We start from the raw sequence: 13,676 nt of genomic DNA, 5'->3' as shown, positions 1-13,676 counted from the left end.
TATTCGTTGGTTTGTCTTTTCCATACACTTTTTGCCTGTCCAAGGTGAACTCTGAACATTCGATTGTTCAGCAATGTTCCAATGCTTTTCGTTGTCTGGGGGCAGGGCCCGTAACAGCTTCAGGAGGAGGCTAGTATACCAAACGGTGTCATAGCCAGCTCTGAGGTTAAGCACACAGCACCTGTCTTCAGGTTTTCCTGAAAGCCATTTTCAATGTAAGGGCCAGTACCTGCACCCCTGTGCTGCAGCCCTTACAGAAACCAGGTTGGTTGACGCTAAGGACTGAGATGGTCAAGGATTTTATATGGGACCGACAGGAGAGAGATTGGATGGCAGCTAGCTGAAGTGTGGGGTCTTTTCCGGTTTTGGTATGGCGATGACTTTTGCTGTCTGCCGTTTCTTTGCAATGGTGTTGATATTTATTACCATCATATAAAACCGGGTCAACCAGGCAAGACCTCGCGGCCCCAGGTATTTCATAAATTCTGCCACATTATTGTCAAATCCTGCTGCTTTGTCACACTTCAAGTCCCGTAAGACCTTTTTTAGTTCTGCAACCTCGAAAAGAATGGATGGGGCTGATGTCTTCCCGGTGTTGCTGATGGTGTTGTCTTAGTTCACCTTGGATAATTCTTTTGGTATTTTTGTCCAGGCCTTAGCTATGGCAAGCTAGGGCTGGAAAAATAGTTGACTAGGATTCATTGTGTGGACTCGTCTCATGAAGATTCCTTAGGAATTTTTAGTCTGTTGGTAATATCATTATCTCCCCCAGGCAAGCCTGCCTACTGTCAGGGGGCGGGGGTCATTGGGGGGTCGTGATGTGAACACTGACCCATTGCTCCCCACTCTTGGGCAAAGAGACTGAGATGCTGAGTGCGAGAGAGTCTGAAGGTGAGTGAATACGAGAGTTAGAGAAAGAATGAGTCAAGTCTGGGAATATGTAAGAGTGAAAAAGTGAACATGAGAGTTCAACATTGATGTCCTGAGTGAGAGGAAGGTGCGCACGATTGAATCATCGAATGAGAGAATGAGAAAAAGTGTGAATGAATGTAAAAGACTGAGTGAGATTGCATGAGAAGGTAAGTGTTAATTAGAGTAAAGAGGTGTATGTGAGAGGATGTATTACTAAATATGAGTGAGTTAAGTAAGAACGGTAGCACTGTTGTTTCACAGCTCCAGGGTCCCAGGTTCAATTCCCGGTTTGGATCACTGTCTGTGTGGAGTCTGCACGTTCTCCCTGTGTCTGCGTGGGTTTACTCCGGGAGCTCCGGTTTCCTCCCACAAGTCACAAAAGACGTGCTGTTAGGTGAATTGGACATTCTGAATTCTCCCTCTGTGTACACGAACAGGTGCCGGAGTGTGGCGATTCGGGGCTTTTCACAGTAACGTAATTGCAGTGTTAATGTAAGCACTTGTGTACTTGTGGCACCAATAAAGATTGTGATTATAATAATTATTATGGGCCAGGGTTTAAAAACTCCAAAAGTGTATTATGGAGTTCACCTGACCTATAACATTTTGTTGAATTTGGCTAGGATGAGCACAAAAGCCTTCACTTGAGGTGTGATTCAACAGTCTTCCTAGACACTTAAATCAAAATGAGCTTTATTCGAAGAACTTAGTTAACATTTATATAAACATGCAGCAAGAATTTTTATCAATTACAAAGATAAAGATACCCCACAGCTACAGTAATCTATGTATAACACTTCATGAATTCCCCCTTAACTGTTCCAATTCAAAAACAAAATCCCATAAATTAAAAAACCCTTTTCAAGGGCATAGTCCAGCACTCTGCATTCTCACTTGAAAGAGACTGGCTTTCCCTGAGATTCTAATCCTGTCTCACCAGCAGATTTAACTCCTTCTGGAAAGCAAACTATGGGCGAGATTCTCCGACCCCCCGCCGGGTCGGAGAACCGCCGGGGGCTGGCGTGAATCCCGCCCCCGCCGGTTGCCGAATTCTCCGGCACCGGAGATTCGGCGGGGGCGGGAATCGCGCCGTGCCGGTTGGCGCCCCCGCCGCGATTCTCCGGCCCGGATGGGCCGATGTCCCGCTGCTAGAATGCCTGTCCCGCCGGCGTGGATTAAACCACCTACCTTACCGGCGGAACAAGGCGGCGCGGGCGGGCTCCGGGGTCCTTAGGGGGGCGTGGGGCGATCTGGCCCCGGGGGGTGCCCCCACGTTGGCCTGGCCCGCGATCGGGGCCCACCGATCCGCGGGCGGGCCTGTGCCGTGGGGGCACTCTTTTCCTTCCGCCTTCGCCACAGTCTCCACCATGGCGGAGGTGGAAGAGACTCCCTCCACAGCGCATGCGCGGGGATGCCGTGAGTGGCCGCTGACGCTCCCGCGCATGCGCCGCCCGGCAATGTCATTTCCGCGCCAGCTGGCAGGGCACTTCCGCCAGCCGGCGAGGCGGAAATCAGTCCGGCGCGGGCCTAGCCCCTCAAGGTTAAGGCTCGGCCCCCCAAGATGCGGAGGATTCTGCATCTTTGGGACGGCGCGATGCCCAACTGATTTGCACCGTTTTTGGCGCCGGTCGGTGGACATCGCGCCGATACCGGAGAATTTCGCCCTATATCTTTTAAGTTGCCAAAGCAGATAGCTATAATCAATGATTTTTTGTCCTGGAACAACTCTTTAAAATGAAAATAGAGAGACAGGAACAAAACTCCCCGAGTCCACAGCAGTCAAAATATGAAAGCAAAAGCAAAACCAGTTCACAGAGCCACAGCCCAGCTCCACCCACACAATGACATCACTGAAGCCATGTGATAAGACAAAAACCTTTCTGAAAGGGACACTCTCATGACATAATAATAATATGTAAGTGACCGAGTGAGAGAATTTGAATGAGTAAAAGAGTGTGGAAGTGTGTGAAGAGCGTATATTATTCAGTGAGTGACTATATATGAACATGAGAGAGTGCATGTCAGTGAGTGAGAATGGGATAATAAGTTTGGAATTCTCCCAACCTACCTGTGGCAAGGTGGCGCAGAGTCAGGTGAGAGCATAAAAGCCGGAAACCCTGCTGGCAGAAAATTAGGGTGCAGGATTCCCAATGGCGGGATAATGGTGGATTGGTCATCCCACTGGCAGGTGGAGCAAATGTTATTTTCATTCATTTGCATCTCATGAATGCTCATTAAAACAGCTGTCCGCCAGTGCCCTGTCAGGTGTTTCAATCTTGCGTCATGCCAGCAGGAAATCACACGATATCAAACTCGATTGATAAAAAGTGGTGTGCACAACGCAGCCTTCAATTTGCCAGAGATTTCCGGGTATGCACAACTTTCTCCATAGTGCTGTGCTACCCCTGATGCACTGTTCATCACTGCCGGGTCAGACCGGTTCCTGCCCTCCATCTCCATACCGAACTGGTCTTCATGGACAGCACCATGCTGCTAGACACATGGACCCCCCTGTGTTACCAACTTGGATTAGTACTGTGCCTGGGGTGGGTTTGTACAGGGGTCTTCTTTCCCCTGCTGCTACACACCAGCATCTATCTGGGCAGCGCTATGTTATGGGACCCATTCAGCCACTGCACAAAGGTCCAAGATTTGACCGGGGGTGGAATATGAGACGAGGAGGAGCATGAGGGGATGCGGTGGCCTTCCGAGGGTTGTGCAAGGAGGAAAGGGTAGGCCGAGGACTCACAATGGAAGGCCGAGGGGCAAGGAGGTGGATGAAGAAGATGAACAATGGAAGGCAGAGGGAAGACCAAGGGGAGGAAAATTGGAGCATGACAAAGCTGCATGAAAAGCTCACAAACAAGGGAGTCAAAGGGATATCGCATCATTTACTGGAAAGAGGATGGATGAAGACTCCGGAGGTGACAGGTAGAGGCCCAGGTGGGGCATGGGTACCTCGCAGGTGATGGGTTGGGGGGGGGGGGGGGGGTGGAGGTGACGGTGGTTGAATCAATAATCAGACTTCTTCTTGAGGCTGCTATCCTTTTCCCTCTCGGCAACTGACATCCTGTACGGGCTGGAGAGAGTGATATGTGTGTGCTGGACTGATATTTCAATATGGCGCCGGAACTTTCAAACACATCAGCAGAGAGGGGCAGACGAATCAGCTGCTGGCCAGCCAGAGTCAGATGGGAACTTGCTTTGCCGAATTAATGAAATTCTAAGCACAGAATTTGGCATGGGATTCCGTCCGTCATTCTGGCTGGCGGGACACGCACCCTCTCATAGAGGGAGAATTCCACCCTAGTTGTGAATTTGTCGATGATATTATGAGTCAATATCCAGGACACATGCAGCAGCTCGCAGCAGGCTTCAGTCTCAATATTCATCTTCCCTTTCACCCCACCTGCTCGGAAAGTGATCTTCAGAAACTACAGTGGGAAAACATGATGACAGAATTCAGCTCTTTATAAACTGTCTACTTGACTGCTCGGAGTTTTTTTCGAATTCTTCTATGGTATGTGAGTGCCGCTGGCCAAGACATTTATTTCCCATCCCTAAAATACTAAATTTTCCCAAAACACTTCACAAAAGTATGAAAATCTTGTTACTGATATGCAGAACAGCTTCTAAACTGAAGTAGCATTGGAATTTAAAACCTTCATACTTGATCATTGCCATCTTGTCTTTTACATAGTGTTTTGCAACAGTATTTATTCCCTATTACAAACACACCTTTTTAGAAATATGGGTGGGATTAAGGTCCTCCCCCGGCGCACGGGTTTCCTGGCAGCGAGGAGTGCAGTTAACGGGAAATCCCGTCGACAACGGCGGGACTGGTCGATCTCGTTGACGGGCTGCCTCCGCCACCGAAAAACAGGCGGCGGGCTGGTCAATAAATCCCGCCCAACACATGTCCGGATGTTTTAACAGGTGAAAAAGTTGTATTTAGTATAATTTTCCGGTCAGATATTGCCCGAAACTGATAAATAACTCACCAATTACTCTGCAGTCACCTCACACTCCCTTACCTCTGGGCTCTGTAAACTGCTTTTGTTAAAAAAGAAATTGCTTACACACTTTCTCACCTCTTGCTCTGTACTCACTGAAATAGAATGGTTGAATTACCAGTCACGTAACTCATTGCTTTGAAACTGATGGGACTTCTTAATGACAAGTAAGAACGATTTTATATGGTGGTCCCCAATGTTGAGCAGCTGATGAAAGCTACTAACCAATGTCGAGTTATGTATGTGATCAACAAGTCACCTGATCATTCCATTCATCATCCAGAGTGCCCTGAGAGATGCCCACAGATGTGAGCTGCAGCACCTCCGCCAACACGTGGGCACAATTCAGCAGCCTCGTCACGCCTGACTTGGTTTTGGGACAAGGCTATTGAATCTCGCATGCTGTCACGATCTGAATCTCGCCCTCACAGGGCGTGATCCAGATCAGCATATTTAAATGAACCATACGCCTCATTTAAATATATGTTTGCCAGATGCACCCGGCACCTGGGAGTCAACAGCTGCACCTGGGAGACCTTGCCAGATCATCATTTAGTACTGGTCTACACAAATGTGGACCATACCTGGGGGTGGTCTCCCAGGCCATTGGAGATCCCCTGTTGATCGGGGAGAGGCCACGGTGGTACCCTGGCACTCCCCCTGACACCCAGGCACCATGGCACTGATAGCCTGGCACCTTGGCAGTACCTCCTGTGCACCCTGACAGTGCCATTTTCAGGTTGACACTGCCAGGTTGGCAGAGGCACTACCAAGATGCCCGTGTGGCACTGGCAGGGTGCTGGGCTGGAAATTACAGGGTGCCCAGGTGCCAGGTTCGCACTGCCAGGATTCGGTCCCTGGGGGGCCTTACCAGGTATGGGGAGGGGGGGGGGGTGGTGAATGAGGTGGGCTCCTGGGGGCCTCCCTGCTCACCAGAAATGGACAGGTCGATCAGAGTCAATAGGTGCTGCATCCATCTCTCACACTGGCAGTGACCTGATTCCACTAACCCCCCTAGTTTGGTTATGTGGAACTCTGACCACCTTTTACTGAAGCTCATGTTACTGGGAGTTACTACACTGAGATGCAACATGTGTTCTCTATATAATATTCAAATGCGAGCTGTAAAGTATTTGACTACATTGTTGTGTAAGGTTATACTCAAATTTAGTTTGTACTGAACACAGCTCTTGTTTGTTGACAGGATCTCAGTTTGGTGTGGCAGCTGACCTGGACAACGTGAATGACAACATTGGCAAGCGGTTGGATGAAACCCTGAGGCAACGTAGACATGCAAAAGATGGCGACTACAACATTGAGGTGCTCTTGGGAGTGGATGACTCGGTGGTGCGGTTCCATGGGAAGGAACATGTCCAGAACTACCTATTGACCCTAATGAATATAGTACGTGTCTGTGGTGTTTTGCAATGTTTTCAAAACCTCTGAAGTCAGGGATAAAACAAACGGGGTACCCGCATAGGCATAACAGTAACTTGCAGGAGATTCAAGGCCATCTTGGGAGCTGGATTCACCAGCTATCTTTTGGAATGTTGTCTCATAATTAAGGACAAATAGGAGCATGTGTAGGCCATGTGATCCAATGATCCTGTTTCCCACTCTATCCCTTTATCCATTGATTTCCTTAAGGCTCATATGTCTCTCAATCTTTAGTGTTAACTGGCTCAGTGGTCGCAGTCTTATGTCTGAATCTTTTCCAAAACAATAGATTTACTGCACACAAGGTGATTACTTAGTCCATTGCTCCTGTTCCAGCTCTTACCTAGATCAATTCAAATTATCACTATGACCCCATTCTCTCCCCTTAGAAATGCTCCTCTCTCTGCTTCAAATATTTAAACAGGTTTTCCCCTTAATAGATGGAACCATCCCTACCTCAGCTCCACATAGCAAACCGTTTCAAGGTTCACAAACTTTGTGAAGGGGTTGCTTCTAACTTCTCTTAGTCACAATTTTAAATGGATGACCGCTAGTGATTTTTTTACTAGTTATTTCATGAATGTGAGCATTGCTACCAAGGCCTGCATTTGGTGCTTATTCCTAATTGTCCGAGGTACCGTGGTGATGAGCCGTCTCCTTCAATCGCTGCAGTACATCTGGTGTATGTACGTTGTTGTTTAGGGAGGGAGTTCCAGGCTTTCAGTGACAGTGCAGGAATGGTGATAGAGTTCCAAGTCAGTATTGTGTGTGGTATGTCTTGGAGAGGAATTTGCAGGTGTTGGTGTTCCCAAGCATCTGCTGCCCTTATCCATCGGTGGTAGAGCTCACAGCTTTGGAAGGTGCTGTTGAAGTTGGCTAACTTGCTACCTAGACAAAGTAGTCTTTCCCTACTCACTCACAATGAAATATTTACTACTCCAACAGCAGCAACTTGAGTGCTTTTATAAATGTCTGGATGTGCTACACTGGGGTAGTAACAGCCAGAATTTGGCACCAAGCTGCATTAGGAGATATTGGGACAGGGGACCGGAAGCGTATTTAAAGACATAAGTTTTTAGCAGGTTGTTAAAAGAGGAGTGAAAGAGTTGGAAAGACAGAATGGTTTAGGGGGTGGCACAGTGGTTAGTACTGCTGCCTCACGACACCGAGGACCCGGGTTCAATCCCGCCCCGGGTCACTGTCCATGTGGAGTTTGCACATTCCCCCCTGTCTGCGTGGGTTTCACTCCACAACCCAAAGATGTGCAGGGTAGGTGAATTGGCCAAATTGCCCCAATTTTAAAGAAAAGAAAGGTTTAGGGAGGGGTTTCCACAGCTTTGGTCTAAGACAGCTGAAGGAGTGCCTGCCAGTGGCTGGATGAAGGAAATTGAGGCTAAGCAGAGCTGTGGAAATGCAACATTCTCTGAGGATCACGAGGTTGAAGCAGAGTATTAAGAAATGAAGGGGCAAAGCCAATCATGAATTTGAACAGGGAAGAAAGTTTTTAATTTGAGTCATTGCTGCACCAGGTGACACTATAGGTCAGCGAGCAAAGGGTGATGGGGTTTGATGGATTGGCCACATTATTAAATTGCCCTTTAGTGGCCAAAAGGTTGGGTGGAGTTACTGGGTTAGGTGGGAAGGATGGGGGAGTGGGCCTAGATAGCATACTCTTGCGGAGGGTAAGTGCCGACTCGTTGGGCCAAATGGTCTCCTTCCACACTATAGTTACAGAGGAGGAGTGCTTGGATGGACTGAAGACAGAGGTGGTCCCAGTGTCTCAAGAGGATAATTAGCACAAGGAATTCAAGTTCACATCTGCATAAAGATAGAGATAGAAGTTGAGAGAGAATCTATATTAAATATAAGATTTCAGACACTGAGGGAGAGTGCATTGTTCAGATACAAGGACAGAAAATAGCTAGACATGAGGAGAGAGAAGTGCAAACTTAACAGGAGAAATGGTCAGGGAGAAGCAAAGGCATATTGAGAGAGAGAGAGAGGAAAGACATGTATGTATCATGAAAGTAACTAAGAATGACATATTGGATTGGATTGGATTTGTTTATTGTCGCGTGTACCGAGGTACAGTGAAAAGTATTTTTCTGCGAGCAGCTCAACAGATCATTAAATACATGAGAAGAAAAGGGAATAAAAGAAAATACATAATAGGGCAACACAACATATACAATGTAACTACATAAGCACTGGCATCGGATGAACCATACAGGGTGTTAATGAGGTCAGTCCATAAGAGGATGATTTAGGAGTCTGGTGACAGTGGGGAAGAAGCTGTTTTTGAGTCTGTTCATGCGTGTTCTCAGACTTCTGTATCTCCTGCCCGATGGAAGAAGTTGGAAGAGTGAGTAAGCCGGGTGGGAGGGATCTTTGATTATGCTGCCCGCTTTCCCCGGGCAGCGGGAGGTGTAGATGGAATCAATGGATGGGAGGCATGTTCGTGTGATGGACTGGGCGGTGTTCACGACTCTCTGCAGTTTCTTGCGGTCCTGGGCCGAGCAGTTGCCATACCGGCTGTGATGCAGCCCGATAGGATGCTTTCTATGGTGCATCTGTAAAATTTGCTAAGAGTCAATGTGGACATGCCGAATTTCCTTAGTTTCCTGAGGAAGTATAGGCGCTGTTGTGCTTTCTTGGTGGTAGCGTCGACGTGGGTGGACCAGGATAGATTTTTGGAGATGTGCACCCCGAGGAATTTGAAACTGCTAACCATCTCCACCTCGGCCCCGTTGATGCTGACAGGGGTGTGTACAGTACTTTGCTTCCTGAAGTCAATGACCAGCTCTTTAGTTTTGCTGGCATTGAGGGAGAGATTGTTGTCGCTACACCACTCCACTAGGTTCTCTATCTCCCGCCTGTATTCTGACTCGTCGTTATTCGAGATTCGGCCCACTATGGTCGTATCGTCAGCAAACTTGTAGATGAAGTTGGGACCAAGTTTTGCCACGCAGTCGTGTGTGTACAGGGAGTAGAGTAGGGGGCTAAGTACGCAGCCTTGCGGGGCGCCGGTGTTGAGGACTATTGTGGAGGAGGTGTTGTTGTTCATTCTTACTGATTGTGGTCTGTTGGTCAGAAAATCGAGGATCCAGTTGCAGAGTGGGGAGCCAAGTCCTAGGTTTTGGAGCTTTGATATGAGCTTGGCTGGGATTATGGTGTTGAAGGCGGAGCTGTAGTCAATAAATAGGAGTCTGATGTAGGCGTCCTTTTTTTCGAGATGCTCTAGGGATGAGTGTAGGGCCAGGGAAATGGCATCTGATGTGGACCGGTTGCAGCTGTAGGCGAATTGCAATGGATCAAGGCGTTCTGGGAGTATGGAGGTGATGCACTTCATGATCAACCTCTCGAAGCACTTCATTACGACTGGAGTCAGGGCCACTGGACGGTAGTCATTGAGGCAAGTTGCCTGGTTCTTCTTTGGTACCGGTATGATGGTGGTCTTCTTGAAGCAGGTGGGGACCTTGGAGTGGAGTAGGGACAGGTTAAAGATATCCGCGAATACCTCTGCCAGCTGGTCCGCGCAGGCTCTGAGTGCACGACCAGGGATCCCGTCCGGGCCCGTCGCCTTCCGAGGGTTCACTTTCAGGAAAGCCAATCTGACTTTGGAAGCTGTGATGGTGGGTATGGGTGAATTATGGGCTGCTGGGGTACTCGCCAGGGGATTGTTGGTTACCTGCTCGAGCCGAGCATAGAATGCATTGAGTTCATCGGGGAGGGGTGCGCTGCTGCCAGAGATACTGTTCGACTTCGCTTTGTAGCCCGTTATGTTGTTTAGTCCCTGCCACAACCGCCGAGAATCTGTCTGTGACTCTAGCTTGGTTTGATAGTCTCTCTTGGCATCTCTGATGTCTTTGCGGAGGTCGTACCTGGATTTCTTGTATAGGTCAGGGTCGTCTGTCTTGAGCGCCTCAGACCTGTCCTTTAGTAGAGAGTCAATCTCGCGATTGAGCCATGGTTTCCGGTTGGGGAACGCACGTACTGCTTTCTTTGGCACACAGTCGTCCACACATTTGCTGATGAAGTCTGTGACGGTGGTGGCATACTCATTTACGTTGGTCGCTGAGTTCTTAAATATGGACCAGTCCACTGTCTCTAAGCAGTCACATAAGAGCTCTTCTGTCTCCTCGGAACAGCACTGCACAACCTTCTTATATAGAGGGATTTTCAGCCACTGTGACAGACACAACCACAAAGGTTGAAAGCTGCGACAGTAAATCGCTAGTTATGGGCAATGAGGTGCAAGGCCGAGGTGGCTTTTCAAAATTCATTTACAGGATGTGGGTGTTGCTGGTTAGGCTGGCATTTATTGCCCAAACCTAGTTGCCCTACAGAAGGTGGTGGTGAGTTGTCTTCTTGAACAGCTGCAGTCCTTGAGGTGTAGGTACACCCACTGTGCTGTTAGGGAGAGAGTTCCATGATGTTGGCTCAGCGAAGAAATGGTGATATATTTACAAGTCAGGGTAGTGAGTAACCTGGAGGGGAACCTTCAGGTGGTGGGGTTCCCAGGTATCTGCTGCTCGTGTCCTTCTAGATGGCAGTGGTCATGGGTTTGGAAGGTGCTGCATAATAATAATAATCTTTCTATTGTCAAAAGTAGACTTGCATTAACACTGCAATGAAGTTACTGCGAAAAGCCCCTAGTCACCACATTCCGGCACCTGTTTGGGTACACTGAAGGAGAATTCACAATTTGCAGCTGGTACGGAAATTGAACCTGCGCTGCTGGCCTTGTTCTGCTATCTAGCCCACTGAGCTAAGGAACCTTAATGAGTTCTTGCAATGCATCTGGTAAATGACATACAAGGCTGCCACTGTTCGTAGGTGGTGGATGGGCTGAATGCTTGTGGAAGGAGGAGCAATCAAACGGGCTGCTTTGGCCTGGATGGTGTCGAGCGTCTTGAGTGATGTTGGAGCTGCGCTCATCCAGGCAAGAGGAGAGTATTACATTACACTCCTGACTTGTGCCTTGTAGATGGTGGACAGGTTTTGGGGGGTCAGGAGGTGAGTTACTCGCCGTAGGATTCTTAGCCTTTGACCTGCCCTGGTAGCCACAGTATTAATATGGCTAGCCCAGTCAGTTCCCAATCAATGGTAACTCCCGGGATGTTGATTGAGCAATGGTAATGCCATTGAATGCCAAGGGAGGTGGTCATTGCCTGCCACTTGTATGGCACGAATGTAACTTGCCACTTGTCAGCCCAAGCCTGGATATTGTCCAGGTCTTGTTTCATTTGGACATGGATTGCTGCATTATCTGAGGAGTCACAAATGGTGCTGAACATTGTGCAGTCATCCGCAAACATTCCCACTTCTGACCTTATGATGGAAGGGAGGTCATTGATGAAGCAGCTGAAGATGGTTGGGCCTAGGACACTACCCTGAGGAACTCCTGCAGTGACGTCCTGGAGCTGAGATGATTGCTCTGCAACCACCACAACCATTTTCTTTTGTGGCAGGAATGACTCCAACCAACGGAGAACTTTCTCCCTGTTTCCCTTTGTCTCCAGTTTAGTTAGGAGTCAATGGTGACAGCAGTATGTGGTATGCCTGGAGAGTACTCCAGTGAGCAACATTGTAGAGCTGTAGCAGTGAGGTTAAGGACTGTAACAATGGATAGTTAAGTCAGTGGGTGGCAAAGGGTCGGGCTGAATCAATTAGAGCTAAGGCTGGGGCTATGATGTTGAGTGCAATAGAGTCAAGGTACTGGCAAGATGGGAAGGTGAGTTGGGGATAATGGGAGAGAGCCATGAAGTTAGGGACAGTGAAGTTTGAGGTTGTGTAGCGGGGCTGCGGAGTTGGTGGTTATGCCAGGAGTGCAAATTTAGAGCTGGCGGATAAAGTCAAAGGATGGTGAAATAGTATAAGACAGGTAAGGCCAGGATCAAAAGTATCAGCTGAGGAAGGCCATGAGCAGGAGACGAAATCAAGAGATTGAGAAAACGCTTCTTTGGTGAGAAAAGTTGAGGATTGTGTTAGGGAATAGTGATGTTAGGGACAGTGAATAGAATCGGGAGTTCGGGATTACTCGGGGCCATGGCTGTGGGCAATGAAGTGGGAGTTGTGACAAGTTCAGAAGCAATAGGAGGAAGCTTGAGGTCATGGGAAGGAAGATAATTCCACAGAGCGAGAAATAGCTTCTTCGATGAAAGGGATGCAGGGAAGGCTGGAGTCTATATAGAGAGACATGAGGGAATGGGTTGCGAGAGAAGATAGAGAATTTTGAGGATATGGAAAGATGAAGGAGTAAGTGGGAGGAACAGAATCACAATACTACAGTGCCGAATCGAGCCCATCGATTCTGCACGGACGTATGAAAGGCCCTGACCTGACCACCTAATCCCACTTGCCAGCATTTGGCCCATAGCCTTGAATGTTATGGCGTGCCAAGTACTCATCCCGCCTCTACCACCCTCCCAGGTAGTGCATTCCAGACCATCTCCAATCTCTGGGAAAAAAGTTTTTTCCTCAAATCCCCCCCTAAACCTCCCACCCCTCAACATCATGATGGGAAGAATCCATTGAGACAAAGCAGCTGTAGGCGGTTTGTCACATGTATTTTATGGGCTGGCTACACATAGATCATAGACGATCATAGAATTGACAGTGCTGAAGGAGGCTATTCGGCCCATCGAGTCTGCAAAGGCCCATGGAAAGATCACCCTATCTAAGCCCACACCCCCACCCTATCCCCGGAACCCAGTAACCCCATCTAACCTTTTTGGACACTGAAGGGCAATTTAGCATGGCCAATCCACCTAACCTGCACATCTTTAGATTATTGGAGGAAACCGGAGCGCCTGGAGGAAACCCACGCAGACACGGGGAGAACATGCAGATTCCGCACAGACAGTGACCCAAGCCGGGAATCGAACCTGGGACCATGGAGCTGTGAAGCAACTGTGATAACCACTGCTACCATGCCACCCTCAAAAGCTTTACTTTTGTGTTGTACAAATACAAAAGGTATTTTTTCCTCGAGGATATCCGCATTGTTTCCCATCCAGTTCCATAAATAGTTGGTGTAGCTAATGCAGCTGTAAGTAAAATATTTTCATTTTCCAGCTATGACCTTTGGGCCTAAGCTACCTTGAACATACTTGCAAATTAGGCATTGGCAAACCCGGCAAAAGACGGAAGTTCAAATGGAGCTGGGAAATGCCAGAACACCAGTATTGCAGCAACCAATTTTTGTGGGGCTTGTAATGGGAAGGACTTTAGTTGTCTTTTCTACAGCAGGAATTTTGTCTATTCCGTGATCGGTGTGTTAAGAATAGCCGAGTATATGGAACGCCGTCAGCA

The 13,676-nt window shown here is 48.3% G+C and overlaps 1 protein-coding gene across 1 annotated transcript in view; it reads left to right on the top strand.

Moving 5' to 3' along the window:
* LOC140429719 (A disintegrin and metalloproteinase with thrombospondin motifs 3-like) overlaps positions 1-13,676 on the top strand; it is a 376,678-nt gene that overhangs the window by 221,120 nt on the left and 141,882 nt on the right. Inside the window, exon 5 of the mRNA XM_072517052.1 lies at positions 6,130-6,329. Within this exon, the coding sequence (XP_072373153.1) occupies positions 6,130-6,329 (200 nt within the window). The remainder of the gene's footprint in view (positions 1-6,129; positions 6,330-13,676) is intronic.

This window comes from Scyliorhinus torazame, chromosome 9, assembly GCF_047496885.1.
Source record: "Scyliorhinus torazame isolate Kashiwa2021f chromosome 9, sScyTor2.1, whole genome shotgun sequence".
Classification (NCBI taxonomy): domain Eukaryota; kingdom Metazoa; phylum Chordata; class Chondrichthyes; order Carcharhiniformes; family Scyliorhinidae; genus Scyliorhinus; species Scyliorhinus torazame.
This window is presented reverse-complemented; position numbering and strand designations above follow the sequence as displayed.